Source organism: Thunnus thynnus, chromosome 18 (assembly GCF_963924715.1).
Source record: "Thunnus thynnus chromosome 18, fThuThy2.1, whole genome shotgun sequence".
NCBI classification, from domain to species: Eukaryota; Metazoa; Chordata; class Actinopteri; order Scombriformes; family Scombridae; genus Thunnus; species Thunnus thynnus.
Window position 1 is genome coordinate 25101505 of NC_089534.1, and position 20277 is coordinate 25121781.

Consider the following 20277-nt stretch of genomic DNA (forward strand, 5'->3'; position numbering starts at 1 on the left):
CCTTCCGAGAACCCATCATTTCTCCCATCATGGAGCTTTGGTGAGCAGGGAAACACCGTCTCATTACAGCTTCTGTCCCGTCTGATCCTCATACAGCCCCTTTCAGTCATAGTGACGTCATTAATATAAAGAGCCAATGGACACTGCGCCGTGTTCTGCACTCTCAACGTTGAGAAGCATTTTTCACCACAGGGCCCGTCAACAAGCCTACAGATGAACAAAATCCACAGAACACAGGAAAAGGAAATACTGTAAATCTTTATTTTATGCTGCGACATTTGTACAGATAAGCTCCTTCCAGCCACTGTCACACATTTGATCCATCCTCACTGACAGCCTGCTGGACCTGTTAACTTCTCATTCATTGTTGTCATAAATCAAAGTACATCCAACTTATTGCTTTCCACTGACAGACTGCCAACCTAAGGAGAGAAGTTTACCACCGTAATATTAAAGAAAGGGGGGGAAAAAATCATAATGTGTCCTGGTGGCATCTCAAGTATGAAACTGTTTTCTCTCTGATGAGGAAATGAGTGGCAGAACATTTTACATTTGTTTTAATATACTTTGAAGCACTGTCCAGAAACATGGCAGATCTAGAAACATGGTGTAAACATAACTACAGTGGTCAAAATTAGGTAGTTAACTTAAAAAAAAGAAAAAGCAACATTAAATATCTACTGAGAAACATTACTATAATTACTATTGTCACTTCTTTTACCCAAAATAACATGATTTAAAGATCCAGTGTGCAGTATTTAGTGTCATCTAGCGGAACGTACTTGGCAGAAATGGAATATAATATTCATAAATATGTTTTAATCGGTGTATAATCACCTGAAAATAAGAATTGTTGTATTTTCATTAGCTTAGAATGAGCCCTTTATATCTACACAGGGAGCAGGTTCTCTTCCATGGAGCCTGCCATGTGCTACGGTAGCCCAAAATGGACAAACCAAACACTGGCTCTAGAAAGGGCCTTTTGTGGCCACCGTAGGTTTTCCTAAATGCTTGGAAGAGGAGGGTGAGGGGATTCAGTTGGTTGCAATCAGCAACCTCACCGCTAGATGCCACTAAATCTTATACACTGCACCTTTAAAAAAAAAAAAAAAAAAAAAAAAAATCTGATATTTACATGGTATTCAGTCAGCACAGCATAAAAAAATGCTACCTAGTCTAGTTAATGAATTGCTACTTATGTACTCATCTACAGCTGCACAGGCATAAAAATACTGTTTTTGGGTTTGCAAATGCACTGGTTATAAATACTAACACAGTTAACAGCTCCGCATGTTGTCACAGTATAAACTTCATCAAAAGAGTCACTGTCATATGACCTGGCAAATTAAAGCTTAAATAGATGGAAACCAAATTCATGTGGCAGTGGTGGGAAAAATAAATTGATAATAAGAGAAATGTGCTCCTGAAACTAGCAGGACAAAATAAAGATGGTTTCGTCAGCGCCACAGAAATGCAGGAAACAATTGAGGCAAAAATACAAGCAGTAGGGAAATCCACTCTAATAGCATGACACATCTGTGATGTGGATGGGTGCCACTTGTTCATAACGGATACTAACATTATTGTGATGAAAAACAACTCATTTTGCTTTCTTCAGCAGTGACAGCACACTCATAATTACACACACTGCCTCCCAGAGGGCACAGAGGAGGAAGAACTGGACAGTGAGTGAACCTGAGGTAGCAAAGCCTAATCAAATACACTTTGGAATTGATAATGTAAGAAAAATATGCCTTACCACATTAGTGCATTTTTCTTTAAACCTCCAAAATCATTTTACACTCTCAAGTCAAAAACTAGATCTCTATATAAAATTATACACAACATACTGTAATTATTAAGACAAAACTTTTCTAATTTAACTTTCTGACAAAGTCCTAGGTCCTGAGAAAGAACATGAGTCCTAGTTCCACTGTACAAGTCATTTAAATTCCATCCTTCACAATATACACAAGCAGTATAATTATAGTAGGAAGGCGTACTTACAAAAATTATTTCATAACAACCAAGCTGATATTGTGACATCTTGAATATGGGAGCAAAGAGTAAAACTTAACAAAAGATTATGCAAGTGGTGAGTTTTTCTGGAAGTATAAAAACAAATGTGTATATACAAAAATATACATCCTAACAAGACATTCCTAGCAGAGGCTTTTTTCTGTTTTCTCCATTTTGTAAACTTTTGAAGTTTATATTTTTTAAGTATTTCGTATTAAAAAGGCAATTCTTCAAACAGTTCCTGATACCAATGAAAGTCCGTTTTTCTTCCATCGAAAAAAAAATTCATGAAATGTACCACAGCTCCTTCAGTCCTCAATCGAGATTTTTTAAATTCCTGGTTTAAAATAGTAAAATAAACAATTCATAAAAAGTCAAATCAGTCAGTCAATCCATTCATATTTGGGTTTGTTTGTGAGCCCTCACAGCCATATTATTGGGTCAAAAAAGGCCTCAGCTCGGGAGTGTCCAGCGTCGGTTCCTCAGTAGACGCGGGGAATGATCCGGTACCGAACAGTTCGGCAGTACTCGTCCCACGCCGAGCCGTACTTCCTTCTGCACTCGTTCATGTCGCGAGAGTCTCGGTGCACGAGCAGGATGATGAAGTAGATCATGTAGTACCACGGCAGGAGGTGGCTGAAGCCTGCAGGTGTGAGTGATAGAAGAGCAGAGAGAAAAAAATCATCTCAATTGCTCTAATGTTCATTCCATTTTTATCCCATTACACAAAGTAAATACAGACAACCTGCAAAAATCTAGACCACATTGTATTTGTGCTTATAGTAGATTTAACTTGTTGTACAGTATATGTTTGTAACTGCAAATGTGGTTGTTGTGATTCTAAATTAAATTGTCCATTAGGGCTGTGCAATTAATCAAATTTTATTTTCGATTACGATTTTGGCTTCCAATGATTATGAAAACAAGATAATCGAGATAAACGATTGTTTATTACTGTCATCTAATAAAGATGCTCTTGTTTTGTCTTGTGTTGCAAATCTAGCACACGCCTTTCCTTTACAGCGGCGCGCTTTCGCTCCTCCCTAAACGCCTCCGACAGGTGTTGGGCGTCTCTGTCCACAGAACCAGCCGGCTAACCTGCCTTCACCAGACTGACTGACAGCTGAAATTTACTGAACCAAAATAGTTTGCATGTCAGCTCCACAAGAAGAAATTAATAGTGTTTGTACTTATTGATTCATTGGTTTTATTTCCTCGCCCACTGTAGCGAGTGAATCTGCCTGTAGTGAAACCCGGGCGAACCGGTGTTTCCTCCACAGGCTCCACTTCACTCAGCTGCCCGTCAGACCCTAGCTAGCAGAGCGTTAGCCGCAGCATGACCGGAGGGAAGCACAGCCAATTAGCCTCCACTAGCTTCCCAACTAATGTTAGCCCCAGCTCTCCATTTGGATCCAACCGGACCACCGATCCCTGGTTTTTTATTCAGGTTAAAGTGGGAAGAAGCAGCGGGTCTGACGGGCAGCTGAGTGAAGACGAGCCTGCGGAGGAAACACCTGGACCATCAGGATGTAATAGTCTGTGGAGGTGCCGTGGTGTTCGGCTGCACAGATAGGAAACACCTCGGCTGACAGGATGTACCACTCTGTTTCTTCTTATTTTTAGTTTATAACAGCAGTTGACAACCAGCATATTAGGCGCATTATTGCCACCCTCTGCTTCAGACTGTGGACCAGAGATTAAATCCTACACATTAATCCTGTCTGTCTAATAAACTCAAAGAAAACTGCTGCTCCACCCACTTGGCAGGTTCATTAAAGTTTTAATGCTGAGCTGCTGAACTCCAGTCTTCAGAAGTTCTTCCCTCATATTTTATCTTTCTTGATCATTAGTACAATCTATGATTGAATGTGTAACAGTCTCTTCAGCCAGCTGGAAAAATAATATGTGCATATATTGGCAGTCAGCAAAAATGAGAGTCAAAAAGTAATCGTGTTAAATAATCATGATCTCAAAATTGACCAACATAATCATGATTATGATTTTTTCCATAATCGAGCAGCCCTACTGTCCATGTTACTCACAAAAAACAATGTAACCTCTCAAATGTCAATATATCCAGAGGAGAGAAGCTGATGTGAAGGGCATGATTGTTACCATCTACTATAATACTAACATATGATAACAGATTGTTCCTTTTCACACCATGTCTGCATGTGCACGCCTGTAGCCATGAAAAACACTAGAAGTACTTTGGGCGTACTTAGCTGTACTCTTCGTCCTGCGCCTTGATTTATGAAATAGGCACCTTTCATGTTTGATTACTTGAGGTGCAAATGTTAAGCCAACTCACCACAGGGTAGTGACCAGGCCAGAGCCATGATGAGGTCTCCCAGGTAGTTAGGATGGCGGACTACACCCCACCAGCCAGACACCAGCAGACTCTTCCCTGTAGCTGTGGGGATGGTCTTCAGATCTGAAGAGAACAGAAAAACAGATAACCAATGAGAGACAAAGAAATCTGATCTTGAAATATCATTTTAGCATCAAACATGGAAAAAATCAGTGTGGAAAAAAAGAGGATTGTGTGAATAAACAATATCTATAATTGAATTACTTAAAGATATAACAAACATGAGATATTAATGTGATGTAACGCATCTGGAGTTACACACAACATTAAACAACTAAATATTGTTCTTTATCAACATGTATTTGGTTTCCACCACTGTTGACATCTCACAGACATACTCTAACACTAGCCAGGAACCAAGTAGAAAGCTTTTATAATTTTTCCCTAATAGAGCAATAAATAAATCTGCTCGGAAAATCATAACCATGACATAAGCTGCTCTACGCCTGGAGGAGAACTTACGGGACAGTTTGGGGTCTGATGGGTTTCTCCTGAAGGCGTTTTTCTCAGAGTTGGATTTCCTGAAGATGTAGAAGCCGATGACTGAAAGACAGAAACCAAAGGAAACGTTTTACTATCACAACGTTTGAAATAAAATCACCACCAACATGTTGAAGGAATAAACGTCATCATCTGAAATAATCCGATCAGTGAGGATCTCTGCTCCTTCTTACGTTTGAGTGAGACGATGACTGAGAGTGCCAGCGGGCTCAGCGGGTTTGGGTGGTTGACAAGGTAATAGGCCTGCAGGGTGTAAGTAAAAGGAACCCACACCAGATCACCGAATGCCAGCATGAAGCCGAAACCATCGTGCATCAAGTCAATGGTGGTCAGGATGGCCTCCTGAGAGAAGAAGGAAAGAACGACATGTGCAGTCATCACTCGTTAGTCAGCTAAACCCATTTTTAAAAGATGGTTTAAGATGTATTTAATTGTTTTTCTTTGTCAATGTGTTTCATTAAATCCCCTTTGAATGACATTTGTGAGAAAAAGTCCAGGTTATAACACGTGTAACTGTTCATTATTGTCTTCTGAGCGTACCTCGTTCCACAGGCCGTCCACCACATAGAGCAGCTGGAAGAGGTTCACCAGGATCATCGCGTGGGATGGAGCATCCAGGTGCTGCTGCTTCATCTCTGCCAGCGCCATCGCAAAGTTGATCAAACACTGAACGACACACAACAAATCCAGGATCATTATGAAAACTTTCTCGTTTGTTTAAATACAGAATGTTTTATATCCTTTTACGGAAATATCAGCCAACTTTCATTCACAGCTTCAGAGAAACAAATCAGTGCAGCCCTGACAGCGCACCAGACCTCCACACGTCTAACGTTAAACCTGCAGAGCAAATTACATTAATTCCACATACGGCCACCAGAGAGCGCAATATGTATATAAAATAAGCACACTTGAAACAGATCAAGTGAGGACTGAAGTTATTTGTGTTATACAGCTAAGACCCAGAGGTCATTTTCAGTTACAGGTATTGTACAGAAAGAGAAGTAAATGAAGTCTGCCCTAGTTGTCCAATGACGACTCACCCAGCCAATCAGTCCAGGGCGCATCTCACAGAAGAACTTCAAATCAAAGTCTTTGATGCGAGGGTTGAGCTCATGTCCTTTGAAAAAGTCATAAATCACATTACCTGGAGAAACAGAAGGAGTGAAAATAAATCACACAACTGTGCAAATTTAAAGCAGACAACAATTAAAAACAATGACAGAACAAAAGAGGAACAACAGATTGCATCTGATCAGTGAGTCAATGACTGTGGACGTTCTCTCTTACCGGAGTTTCCCCCCAGTGCCAGCTGGTCTGGGGCAGCGTAGCGAGAGCGGACATACAGGTAGATGCTGAGCAGGACGGAGATGAGGAAGGTGGCCGCGGCTAGCTGCAGGAAGTTGCTGTGGATGTAGGTGAGGTCAACACCCTGATAGACCGCTGCTGCAACTGCTACAGCACTCACTGAGATGGCAAAGAAACCTGCAGGGACACAGACAGGTTTAAAGCCTCTGCAAATTTGGCTTGAAATAGTAAAAATGCATGTAAGATATCAAAGTTGAGCATCTCATTAAGCATCCACAAAAATCTGAGCAAAAATAAACATTCCTAACCATTAGAAAACCTAGTTAAAAAAACAGCTCATTTTACTGTTTAGACAATTTCTCAAGACTGTGGCAGATCACGTTTTGATTGACATCTCTCTGGCTACTTGGAGTTACTGTTAGTTGGGCGGAGCTTGGTTTTGGCTTGTCTGTTTTCAACATGGCAGCTGGGTCACAAACTTTCTCATATTACAGCTAAACAGTCCACGAAAGTAAGCTTCTGATTTGAGGTGAGGAATAGGCAATGCAGTAACAGAATTTTGATTCACATTTGATCAGCACTGCCTAGTTTGACAGTTTGATCTGAGTTTCATGAGCCATGTGTTCAGGAGCTGCTTTCTCTGTGAACACGTAACACGAAATAATTGGATTGCGGAATTAAAATGAATGAAATTAAATTTAAACTACAAAGAAAGGAAGTTGAAAGATAAATGTTTAATATGTCAAAACTAACAGCATTGTACCTTAATACCCCAAATAATCAGTTCAAGTAATAAATCTGCCAGCACTTCATGATCATTTGTCAGAATTGATGAATGGTAACGATAACATGATATCAATGCATCTGAGTTTACTTGACACAACAAAAAACACATTCATTCATTCAACTTTAGCTCAAGTGTGGTTACAGACACTAATTGATTGAAATGAAATAGGCGGAGACTCACCATTGGTTCTGTACTTCAGCTTCCCCCCAGACCTCAGTGGCATTCCTTCACTCAGCTAGAGAGAGAAACAGGAAAAAAAAAAAAAAAGGAGATTAACAGCTGACCAAGAGCACATTTTCCTTAACTGTGGGAGGAAAAGTCATGGTGGGAACAAGTCACTTACTCACAAGTAAACACATGCATGCTAAAACTTATGGACCCCACTGGATAATAATAATAATGCTGCCAGAGGGGGGCTCAGTCAGGAATAAACACCACTAACATTCTGTTCATAAGTTTAAGTTCAATTCAGATGCCAACTAAGATTTTTATAGTAAAGACACACATTGGACTGAAATACCGGACAGAAAATTGTAGATGATCTATCACTTAAAGAGTAATCTTAGATAGTGTTAGATATCAAGAGGCAGAGATTATGAATCAGGAGGGAAAGAACAAAGGCTTCCTATTTCCTGTGGAGTATCTCATTAACTGTTACTCCTGACCTATAATCTAATTTCTGCTTCCTGCCAGAGCTAACAAACAGAAAAAGTCATGTGCCAGTTCATGTGTGTCTTTCCAGTACTAGTGAATACAGAGAGCTAGCCAGTGACCACCTTACTGTAAGTGTTTGTACTGGGTTCAGGAGAATACTGTAGTATTACACGCTACTTTATAGAAGAGTAGGGGGAACATGCTGCATTTGTGTACAACTTCACTGATTTCTTTAATTTCTACAACTCATGCATGCATCTTTGTGTGTATAGTTCACCTTTCCAACAGGCAGGATGTAGAGCAGGGCCTGGAATAAGATCCACACGATGACACAGCCAAGAGCCTGAGCATCCCAGAAAGCCTCGAGAGGAGGCAGAGGAGGGGGGAAGTTGGTCAGTCTTGGGTCATCCTGTTTGACTTGGAGTATCAGGAGAAGAACGCAGACGGGCAGGAAGAGCAGCCAGAAGTACGCTCCTGGAGGCAGGGGAAGACACAGCAAGGTTAACAATGTCATCGGTTTATTACAACATGTATGCATGTCTAGATAAAAACCACATTGATATAGACAAACAAACACACAGATTCACTCACTGACTGGTTTTGCACTGACAACATACAAGGGAGTCTCATAGCTGAGCTAGTGATGCACATGTTTGAAAAATCAGCATTAACCGCGTTTCAACCACGTAAACTTTCCCCAGGGAACCTTCTGCGGAACTCACTTCTACTTGTATTTCCACTGGAGGGACCAGGGTCTAAATTAACACCTTGACCACACGTATACTTTTCTAAACTGATATTTTTTTAAAAAAATAAAAAACTTCTGCCCAAATTATCATAGTTCTACAAAATATTTCCATACAGACGAGAATGCACAAACAACTACAAACACTCAAACAAGCTTGTTGGGCCAGTAGGTGGCGACAAAGTCTACATCAATGATATGTCAAAAGCCAGAGTGGAACATTCTGAGCATGCGTATTGAGCTTATTTCCTTTGGCGGTAGTTGTTGTGTCAAGTGCATGCTCATTACACAAAGCAACAATGGGCACGTGCAAATTGAGGTGTGACATCATCGTTTCCTAAGTGCTCCGTCTTGCAGGGATGACCGTCACTGATTAGTCAAACACACACAATGCAGCTGCTCTCACTTGTGTAGCGCTTCATTCATAAAACAAGAAGGTATTCTAGTATCGATTTAGGACCAGTTTAGGATGAGGGGAGGATGTTTCTCTTCATTTGTTAACGTTAAAAGTAAAGTTAGATTTATTGTTGTCTGCTTCCTGACACGTTAAAAAATACCAAGAGAAAAAGAGAGAGAGCGTGAGCAAGCACGGGTCGAGCGAGCTAGAGATTGGATGAAGAGAGGGAGCGGTGGTAGGGAGAACACTCAGCACATGATTTACTGTGGAAACGCTCTTAGCTTCAGTTCCATTTTCCTCCTCTGCATTTCTCCTTTTCATTCATTCTTTACATCCAACTCACGCAGCAGTAAGTACAAAGAACAACAGGACAAACCCTTTCAAGCTGCTGTAATTTTTTAATTCCTCATGGGTCTAATTTGCATGATCTGGTTCCTCAGATGCAGTGGAAATGCAAACAGGACTGCCCTACTGGGACTTTTAGTTCCAAATTTAGTTCCTGGGATTAGTTCCTGTGGTTCCAAAGTGTCTGATCTTTTAGTCAAAACAGGGCAATTGTGTCATAACTAGATATAACTGTTAATTGTTTAGACTTTGTCAGACAGGCAATTCCAGCTCATACTGTCAAACTTTTTGCGATTTGGTGAGCAGACCCTTTAATATGTCAATGGAAAATGTATACATTAATTAACTGAAGTGTGACTAACAATAGTTTTGTGCACTTTAACAGCACTGGACTTGTACAAGGGTGTAACTGGTCTGGCCAAAAATCGAACTGTATGGAGACTTTGCTTTAAAGATCCTTCTCAGCCTACTAGCTGCATACTGCACATCCTGGAACCTACCTATCTTCCCTCCAAAGTCAAGAGGGGTGGAGAGAGCGGCAGCAGGAGCTGCAACCAGCTTGACCTTCTTCTCCTCCAGCTGCTCGGGTTTGGCCTCGACAGCTTTGGCATCTATGTCGTCCCTCCTGCGGCGCAGATTGTAGCGGCCCTGGTTCTTGTCTGGCTCTGCCTCTGTCTTAGCCTCAGACATCTGAAGAAAGATGTACATTTTTTGAGGATTATTAAAGCACATAAGTCAACAAGACAAACTCAAAATTTGTACACTAAATGGGGAGAAATTTTTAAAAATTCTGAAAAAAAAATAGCTTCATGTATGAATTGAGATTTTTCTTCAAGTGTTCTAAATTAGTTCTCCAATTCCAAAAACTAATTATTGCAAAGTAATACGTATGTAATGTCCTCACTAAATACATATATTTGATAGAAGAGAAAAGAAGTGAAGTGGAGTCAAGTGTGGCTGCTAACTACAATAATAATAAGGGGGGGGAAAATCAATTCAAACAGCCAGACCACCAACGCAGGTAAGCACTTTAACACATTTTTGATTGAAAAATCTTTGGGCAGTAAGGAGCTTGACTTGACTCACAATACACAGCTTTTATGGGTCATTAGTCATTTTCAGCTTTACTGAGGGCCTGTATTAACACTTTGCACTGATACATGATCCATTTACTGTGTTTACTCCACAACAATATAAAATATAAGCAGGACTTAAGATAGTTGTTCTTCATCAAAATCATTCTGACTAAAACATTAAAAAAAATAAAGCAGATAAAAGTCTATGAACGTTTTTTAAAATTTTGAAAAATTGCATACGGTACATATACTATACATTGCAAAGATAAGAAAAGTAAAAGGTCTTCTAATGAAAGAAAATCAATACATCAAATCACGAGTTCAAGATTCAAAGTCAAATCTAATACTTTAATAAATTACAGCAACTGCTGATGTATTCTGATTACTGAAGCTTTTTGTCACTCATCTGTTTAACTTCACTCAGCCAACTTTTACTTTGTATTTCAATCTGCTTACAATGTAACTTTACCTTCATAAGCCCTTACTGTTCCCATAAACTACAACACTTTCACAAAGCTATAACTGTGCTCCTGTTTGTTCTACAGAAAGCTTCTTACAGAGGGTATACCTATCCAGGATTAATGATTAAGCCACATAACCATACAGACTAACAGCAGCTTTGGGTTTGTAATCCTACTGAGGAACCTGATTTAAACAAAACAACAAAGATGGGAAAGTACACAAAACTAAGAGAAACTGAATATAACTTATCTGTACTATTGAAGGGAGTTTTGTATCTTAACTCATACAAGAAGCAAAGATGTCTACCATTCTAGGAATGTATGTGTCTGCACATAGACCCTGCAAAGCTATCAGAAAACTTTAAAAGCCGGGAAAGTAAAGAGGGAGCACATGTTGGTACGCCATGTGACTGGCTAAATGAAGCATGATCTTGTGAAGGGAGCCTCTCTCCGCTGGAAAACACACACGGCCCCCAACGTGCATGCATCATGACATTCCATTAGCTCCAACTTACCTCAAAGCCCATTCACAACTAGAAAGAGAGTAGCGCCTGGAACATCAGTTGTTTTTTTTGTAATACCGTCTACCTGACAAAACTCATTTGAACTCAAGAGAGATGCAATAGTAGAAATGTTTGTGCATAAATGCTTTCTAATGCAACAGTACAGATGTGTTGAGATGTCTGACACACTTTAAATTTCAAATGTTATTACTTTTTATTGAGTGCATTTAATGACTTCGGTCTGTGTTGATGTTCATGTGTGTATGAGTAGCTTTTTTTAATTGCAAGATGGAACTCACCTCATTTACTATGTTAGCAGTGTTATTCTCCTCTTTTTGTTTCTCCTCTCTCTTTTCATGCTTATTGTTGCTATTGTTCTCAGCTGCCTTTGTCTGTTGCTGCTCATGAAACAATAGAGGGAGAATGATGGAGATGGAGAGAGACAAAAAGGGGAAAAAAGCAATGTGAGGAATAGACAGAGGGAATGTGACGGTGTTATGGTCAAAATCCAGAATGACAGAAAAACAAAAACAGACATTTCCCCACGATGGTGAGGTCCTGATAATTATTGGACATTTGAAGATGAACTGATTCTTTCCAGAAGAATGTGTGCACTTTTTCAAAATAAATCAAAACGCACACCTTCAATTCAATATGTTGTACCTAAGCAAAACCAAAGGACAGTCTTTGCTATCATCATAATCATAAGTACATACATACATACAACTGACTTGGTGCTGGTGCCCTGAACTTATTGCACTGCACCGACTGCTGAATCCAGGGTATTTCTGCAATCCATTTAGTGCACAGGATCTTATATTTATCTTACGCGCAGAGTGCCACATTGTGATAACTACAACCCTGTAATGGAATATGTTGTTTGGAAAAAGACCAATATAACATTCAAGTGTGTGTGTGTGTGTGTGGAGGGGGTTGGGCACCCTGGTTGATTTCATCAGCTCTGACAAATTCTACTAGTCTGTGGTGAATGCAGGGTTTCCATACATTCATTTATTTATTTGTGGCGGCTCGCCACAACATCATCATTGCCCACCACATATTGATTTTCTATTGAGCTGGGCGCCCCGCCCTCATTCTCTCTGAATAGCATGATGTAACACACTCCGGTACAGTAGGTGGCGGTATGCACCTTTAACGGTGGTTTGTAACCTGCCAATAAAAATATATATATGGTTGTTGGCTATGACCTTTTCCTGCAGAGAAGACGGCTGGTTGAATCAATCCAGAGATCATGCATGGTTAGTATCATGAACACTTCTGCACAAATTTGTCCAAAACTGATACATTCAAGTTAACTCTGATGTTAGTCTATTTTCTTAACACAATCTCAGAAACCCAACTCTTCAAATAAGTTATTAGCAAGCATGCAGGGTTTGAGCGGACAAGAGTTGGAGAAAAAAAAAAAAAAAAAAAAAAAGGACAACACAATGTGCTTTACATAAAATGCCAATACAATTGCAACATAACTCATTCTGTTATTTATTTGTCTCAAAATACTTGGCAAATAAAATATTTGCAGTGGTGCACCTTATTTGCAGTATTATTTAATAATTATATGTATATATTTATTAATGATAGTGACACTCCATCTGCATAAAACAGTCATGTAGGTATAAGAGGTGAACAGTATCTCCATTATGAAATTTACTGCCAGTTCTTGTTATTACTTATCTGACCTGCATACATACACTTTTTCTTATGATATCTTTCTGTCTGTCTTACTGTACATCAGCTGACAAGAGAATGAAAAGTTGGAGCGCTCTGGTAGCTGAATGGTTACTACGTCCCTGGTTCGATTCCAGCCAGGGACCCTTGTTGCATGTCATACCTATCTCTCTCTCCCCTTGTTTCCTGTCTGCCTCTTCACTGCCTACTTTCCAATAAAAGGCAAAATGCCCAAAAAATAATCTTAAAAAAAGAGAGAGAATGCGAAGTCAGCTGGGCCACTCACCAGGGGACTGAGCCTGACTTCGAGCGCATCCTTCAGCTTTATATCCCTGCGGGAGGACGGTGCACTGTCTGTTGTAGTTGCAGCAGCGACAGCCGCCGCTGTGCGGGAGGAGGATCGCCGTGAGGTCCTTGCTGGGGAGCGTGACCGGCTGCGACGGCGGCCTGGTGATCGAGAACGAGAGCGGGAGCGGGAGCGTGAACGGGCCTGGAAACCAGCAGCACTCTGAGGGAAAACAGCAATTCAGGCAAAAGAGGAGATCGCAGTCATTAGTAACAATTGGTTCTCAAAAAATATATATGTATAAAAAATTTGACCATCTATCATGAGTATAATATAGTAAGCACACATAATGCAGAAACTGTACACAGCAAGGTAGTTTGCAATTCTTAAGTAACACAACAGCATTCAAAGTGTGTGTATTATTTCAGTGTTTCAGTCCTTCATCAGTCTTCCTGTTCACTGGCTATATGCCAGCCATATGGACTTAATAATGAAAGGAAAACTATTTTCTGACAGTATTTTTAATAGGAAAGATTAAAACTAGCTTCATATTTTTAAGCCAAAATGAGCAACTTTGAGATCTACTAGTATTTGGCTGAGTAGTCCACTTTGGCTTATCAATAGTTACACTAACATTAGCCATAGAGTGGCATGAAAATCTTGTGTCTTCACTTAACTATTCATAACACCCTTACTATCCACTTTTTTAAGGTTTAGTTCCATTTTAACCTTTCTGTAAACAATCTGTGAACTGATCAATAACTCCCATTGGTTGGAGCCTGTATTCTACAGATCCACTGGAGACTTACACCAAAATACTGCCAAAGAAATTATGATATAAAACTGTGTGGAGACCAAGATAAGATTCAGTTTGGAAGTCTCACTGTGACTCTGTTCCTACCTTGATGTCCTGCTCCTTGAGCTCCAGTTCAGTACCATCCTTGTAGATGACTGTGTAGAGCTGACTTTTGGTATCAAAGCGTAGCACCTTGACCTCATAATACAGGCTGCTGCCGGGCCAGCGGCCCATCACCTTGTCCCCTTTCTGGTACTTCACAGTAGGCATCCTAATTGACCTGAAAAATGGGTGACAACAAGAGATGAAGTGTGAGAGCAGGAAAAACGCTACAGAGAAGGAAGAAAGAGAAAGTGAAAGAGGGAGGACAGGAGGTGGAGGCGGGCGAAGACAACAGATTAGACAGATTGGAGATATGAGAGAGCAGAACAGGTAGGACAGGAAACAGAGTAAAGAACAACTACGGAATAAACAGCTTTCTGAACTAGAGTTTACTGGACCGTAAAATACTCTTCCCACTTTCATCCAAACTGTAGGCTGGGTTTTTCTTCTTTTTTTTTTTTAAGAATTACGGTTTTTTAAGAAAAGTAAAAGTAAAGAAGACACATACATTGGGCATCACATGTACTTGGATTTACAAAGAGAATTGTCACTCCAGTGCAAATCTACTTTGCTATTGGTAAGTACAGTGAAGAAGGATAATTTGATACAATGACAGCCATTGTGATCATATGCTGTCCTTTCTGTCTCTATACAGTACTGATGCACAGCATGAGCTCAAACTTCAACAGTCTGCTTGAGTGACAACAATAGTGGCATCTCAAAATCTCAAAGGGCTCATTGTCACTCACAGTGTTTTGGTGGTTCGTTGACTGCTACTTGACATACAACTTTCTGTCTGTCCGATGTGTTTACATACCGTTTAACTACAGCTGGACAGTACTCAGTGTTTACCATGTGATATCTTTCCAAAGAATCATGCAATACTGAAATTTTGACACCAGTTATAAACAGTAGTCTAATTAAAATGAATCACAAACTGAAACAATCTTACAAAATGTGTTTTCACAGATTTATAAAAAGCAAGCATGTACAGACGACCCCACTCTGTTGAGCGCTATGAAGCAGACGAGAAAAATCTCCCACTAACTCCTACGACATGACTAGAGATTAGTGGACTGTTCTGGCCACTCCCCCAGGCATTTACTCTTCAAAATAATTTACTAGAAATATGTTTTACCCCAGGACAACATGATACACTGCTACATCATCACAGCCAAAATCCCCTGGGGGGAATCCCTAAACAGCACACACACAAAAAGTCTGAACTGAATCTGTGCTTCCGATTTAATTTGCTTTGTTGATGTGTGAAACTAACTTGGCAGATGAGTGGCCCAGCGAGATAGGGTCATCCTTCCCCTTAAAAACCCAGGAAAATAGCTTTGGATTCATGTAGAAATTTAATTAGACCATTAAAAATTGCATTTGAATCATTAAAAGTATCAACCACCATCTGTGACTGTTTATCTTTGTAAATGGGTGTTCATGCTCCTGATCAAATTGTATACATTTTTAGGGTATGGATGGACCTACATTAGCAAATGCTACTTTAGAAAGGCGAAATCCTACTGCAGTGTGCACCACTGGGCACAATGAGGTGGGCCAGGCAAGGTCAGCATTATGGAACATTAGTGACCAGGGAGGCTCAGTGTCTAGAAAACCACCACACTACTGCAGAACTGCTGACAGGTCTGTCCCTGCTAGGTTTACCCAAAGCCATCTGTCTGAAAGAGTTGTGCCATTCAAGTCGCAGCCAACCAGGCAAGGAATTTAACACCAGCCACTGTACAAATAATCAAGTTTGCCAAATCTAGCAGAGACATTGAGGACAACCATAAAATTTAACTGGGATCATAAAATGGTGATAAGGTGGGCTGGTCAGTTTTATTAGTGAACACCCACTCAGTTCTGAGTTCCTGCTGCAGAAAGCAAAACCTTACAGTGTCCTGAAAAACTTATCAATGCAGTAATTGTCAGCTAAAAAAAAAATAATACAATGATATGAAGCCAAGCCCATATACAGGCATACACAGCTCATACTAAAATTAATATTTATGGATAAATAAAAGAATACTCCGAATCACTTCTCAATCACAACTTGCTACCACAAGCATAAGAATACAAAGAAAGAATTGCAATGTAAGTGATTTTTGATTAGCAACACTTTAACAAGAACATTAAATTACTGAAACTGGAAGGAAGGAAACAATTTAGAACATATTCTGAACAGGTTTTAGTTTCAGCACAGCAAGTTGGCTCCAGCACTCAACTGGTGACAATTTCAGCCACATACCCTAATGACAGCCTCCTGTCAGCAGTCTTGCTAATTAAATTTCCAGTGGTTACAGTGCCATGCTTCAGTAAATGGCAGGTAGCATACTGAAACTGCTTTGAGGTTAGGATAAGTGATTCAGGTTGTGCGTTTTGCCATAAATGGTCCGTCTAATGAGAAGTTAAGCATCACATAAATATCAAAGAGCCCCTTCAGGCTAAACTTGACAATCATAGAAGACTAAATGGGTACTAAACCTCTCTGCTGTACAATCAAATCCGATGTGTAACTCCTCAATCTCTTGTAAGCTTTTATAAACACAAAATAACTCCAGTGATTTACAGCAAACTCCAACAGTCCATTGAGAAGTTGGCTCAGTAGGATTACTACAAATAGAGGCAGGGAGAGTCAAACATATGTACTCAACTGCTAATCCTCTGGTAACTGATCTAATCTTGTAAAAACACAAAAATCCACAACATCTGAGGGAAACCCATCTCAATGTGACACACCCAAAGTTAGTCCCTGCGCTGGTCTCCTGGCTTGCCTGCAGAGTTCCATATGGGATGTGGAAGCCAGGGCTAAATCGTGACTGATGAGAGTTTCCCATCAGATCTGAGGCTGGGCTGATGAAAGGATACGAGCTGTGACGTGGGTGGAGTTTTAAACAGAAGTCAGGCTGACATCCCCCCATTGTGCTGAAAACTGCTGTTTAGCTCCACCTGGTATGTAGCCCCTTTGAAATGTAACGCGTGAATCAGATTGTAAACTCCCACCAAGGAGGCGATAACCAGATGTGTTGAGATAGCGTGTTTATGCACTTCATTTTTTATATGGGTAGGATACATCTGCAAGGTTGCCTTTAGTCCACAAAATAAATATGGAAAATAACTGACTACAACACAAACTTCAATCCATATAATGCGCCATCAAATGTCAAGTTACTTTACTATTAACTCGCAACTTCCACGAAAGCGATAATATAACGTTACTGTAACTTATAGTTAATGTACGTTGTAGCCATACGATTGTGTAATGTAAATATATATCTATATCACAATCTACAACTGTGAACTACAACTATACGTTAGTATAGTTAATATACGGTGAATTAACATTACGCTTTCAAACGAGCCAAATCAAAAGACTTTTCCAACCCGGGACAACCTATTTGGGCTTCACTTTTATAACGATGTGATTCAGCGTAGATTAATTATTAATAGCTTGGAGCATTTTTATTCATTGACGTTATATCGTTTAGTTTACCTTCCTGTTTTTGACTATTTTGAATCTAAATTTAGACTCTTTAAGTTAGTTGACACATCCGTCACTGTCACTGCTTGACACACGAATACGAAGTTGGTTGTCTTCTTCAATAACGTCGACACCGTAACGTTATCCTCTTTGTGCCATAACGTTAAACTCAGATGAAATGTGCAGTCCCTGTTTCTTTAACGGGATGCTCCTAATGTTAGCTTTGTTAGCTTCAACATCGCCCAGATGCAGCCTGAAGCGACAGAGAGGAAAGGAGGGAAAACGTCATGCATTCAAATACTGATGGCGAAGAAACCAAAACACATCCGCCAAACAGTCAAACCGGGAGTGCAAATGAATAAATTTGACAAAACTAATTTCAGCGTCTGTATCCCACCAAAATGTGTTTAAATATACGGTGCGAAGGCAACCGACAAGCCGACTGGGCTCAATGTTAGCGATACAATCATATAAAGTCTGTCATTGAGTGACGGCAGGCACCGTCTAATTTCTGAACACTATATAGTTGCGTATCTAGATGTTGGCGTATAGCACGTCCGCAATGTTATAGTTACACGTTAAAGAGCTACTGGAGGGCACTATCAAACACTTCTAATGGTTATACGAGCTACTCAGGGGAAAAGTTGCCAGCATAAGTATAATCCAACAGTTCCTTCAGCATTTTACTTCGACCAGCGGGAAGAAGTTAAGATTCCAGGAAGTAGTCGGAGCCTACAGTCTCCTTCAGTTAACGTCGGCTTAGCCCCAATTTCCCAACAAAGAGAAACGTAATGCGATTTGCTGTCTTGCACCATAAACATAAGCGTCGGACGAATGCACTTACCTTAATATTCCGCGAATAATTCCAGCGAGTAAAACTGATAAGATATTCCTTAATAAACGGAGGAATTAATACATTAAGCTTAATATTTTTAAAAACAGACTTCGCTAACGTTTGACGTAGCGCTCGTTCTCCCTCCCTCTCTGGACAAAACCCACCAGTAACTAGGAAGGCGCGAAGGCTGCTGATTGGCTAGCTCAGCGTTCATTTCAAACAGTTCTACGATCTCATTGGTCGTTGGTGGATTTTAACTGAGTTGGGATTGGCTATGAGGGAGTCACGACTACTTTGTTTACTGGTGTCAAATTACTGACAGACAAAATGGTAGGTTAGAGGAACAGACACCACATTAAAAAAAAAAAAAAAAACACTATTTTTACATGAATTACAAGTTATGCTTCATAATTTACACTTTCCATCATAACACAGGGGCTATGATAGAAAATAATTCATATTTAAATGGACATTATTGTGTAATAAGAAAATAGTCAAATATAAAACAACCTCAGTATGTTATTAAAATACTAACATTACATTTGATATTTTGTAGCATTATTATCAATATATCATCTTTTTACTTTTTTAAATTTTATTTAATAGTGTAGCCTATTATAAATAATTTCTTACATATTAATTTAAAGTATTTATACAACATAGGCCGCACAACACCTAGTGAAATTTAATGGAAATAAACAGAATTAGCCCAATGAAGTCTGTTTACATCCCTTTTTACATTTTATGCTCAAGGCAAAAGTGTTCTTTTTCAGTGTGTTAATATAAATTGACACAAAGAAGGGAGGAAATTGATATGTTTCTGAAGTGAAGCTGTCATCATAACTGTACTGAACTACCATTCTGTATTAATCAAGCTCATTAAATCCTTTGGTGGGGTCAGTTAGCCTGCACTCGTGTTGCACAGTGTTATGATCTGATGTATATTTGATCGAGCCCGCAAATGAAAATTCAAAACAAATATTAAAAAGACACATGAAAAATTTTGCATAATTCTGAATAATGCTATGAAGAGGAAAACATGCATTAAAAAGTGATCACAAGGTCATCTTAACTACAATTGGAGAGTGGAGCCTATACATCCAATATGTTCCCCACTAAAAACTACAAAAATGTAGATAAGTCTCACTGTATACTGAATATTTTCTCATTAATCTCTACCCTTAAAACCTTACTTTATTATATATCCATTTAATTTGTTATTAAGGAGCATCTCTGAGGGAAATTGCACCCTGAGCTGAGAGTAATTGCATCAAACAACCTTAGCTAAGTGAACCACACTTAAAGTTTGCACAGATGAGAATCAGTAAGCCATCTCCTATTTACATAAACGTATGTGCAAAGGAGACCTGACTGTTGTGATACATTTTTCACACCTGCCGTTCGAACCAAAATGTCATGAACTGATTTTTGAAAATTCAAATTCTCCAATCCAATTACAGCATCAATGTTTTCTCAGCTTCCTCCTCTGTCTCTCTGCAGCGCAGGGTGTTTTCCTGTCTTAGTGCAGCTTTCGCCACAGCACGGCCCCTTTCTGACTAGAAGTCAAACAAAACCTCAAATGAACTGCAGATGCACTGCCAGACCTCTTTCGCTCCACCCACAAGAAGTTCTGCTGCAAAGACACATTTTTACAACCAATAAAGTGCGGGAAGTTTTCTTTAACATTACACAGACTCGAACCGGTTTCTTCTGAAGTAGCTATAAGGATGTGTGTGTAGTGTCACCCAGAAACTTTTATTCAGGTTAAGACTATGTTGTGTCAAAAGTATCAGCTTTTTGGTTTTTAGAACTTTTGATGCAATCAAACAGAAAGAAATACACACAATTTAATATTTTATTGGCAATATACCATATTCACAAACCAAATTAAGAACTTTTATTCTCATTATTCATTAATTCA

At 39.6% G+C, this 20277-nt stretch overlaps 1 protein-coding gene across 2 annotated transcripts; it reads right to left on the reverse strand.

Annotated features, from left to right (window-relative positions):
- Positions 1-240: 240 nt before the first annotated feature.
- Positions 241-18525, reverse strand: lbr (lamin B receptor). 2 transcript variants are annotated; one of them, XM_067571977.1, is made up of 14 exons: positions 18366-18524; positions 14041-14215; positions 13140-13361; positions 11467-11565; positions 9628-9817; positions 7918-8114; positions 7167-7221; positions 6182-6376; positions 5935-6038; positions 5432-5557; positions 5065-5233; positions 4853-4933; positions 4331-4453; positions 241-2662 (listed from the first exon to the last, which is right to left on the reverse strand). In XM_067571977.1, exons 2-14 carry the CDS (start codon positions 14203-14205, stop codon positions 2502-2504), a joined length of 1887 nt encoding a protein of 628 aa, XP_067428078.1. In that variant the 5' UTR covers positions 14206-14215; positions 18366-18524; the 3' UTR covers positions 241-2501. The 2 variants fall into 2 exon arrangements, with proteins under 2 accessions (XP_067428078.1, XP_067428079.1); XM_067571978.1 differs by lacking the exon at positions 11467-11565 and having other exon boundaries at positions 18366-18525.
- Between the last annotated feature and the right edge of the window lie 1752 nt (positions 18526-20277).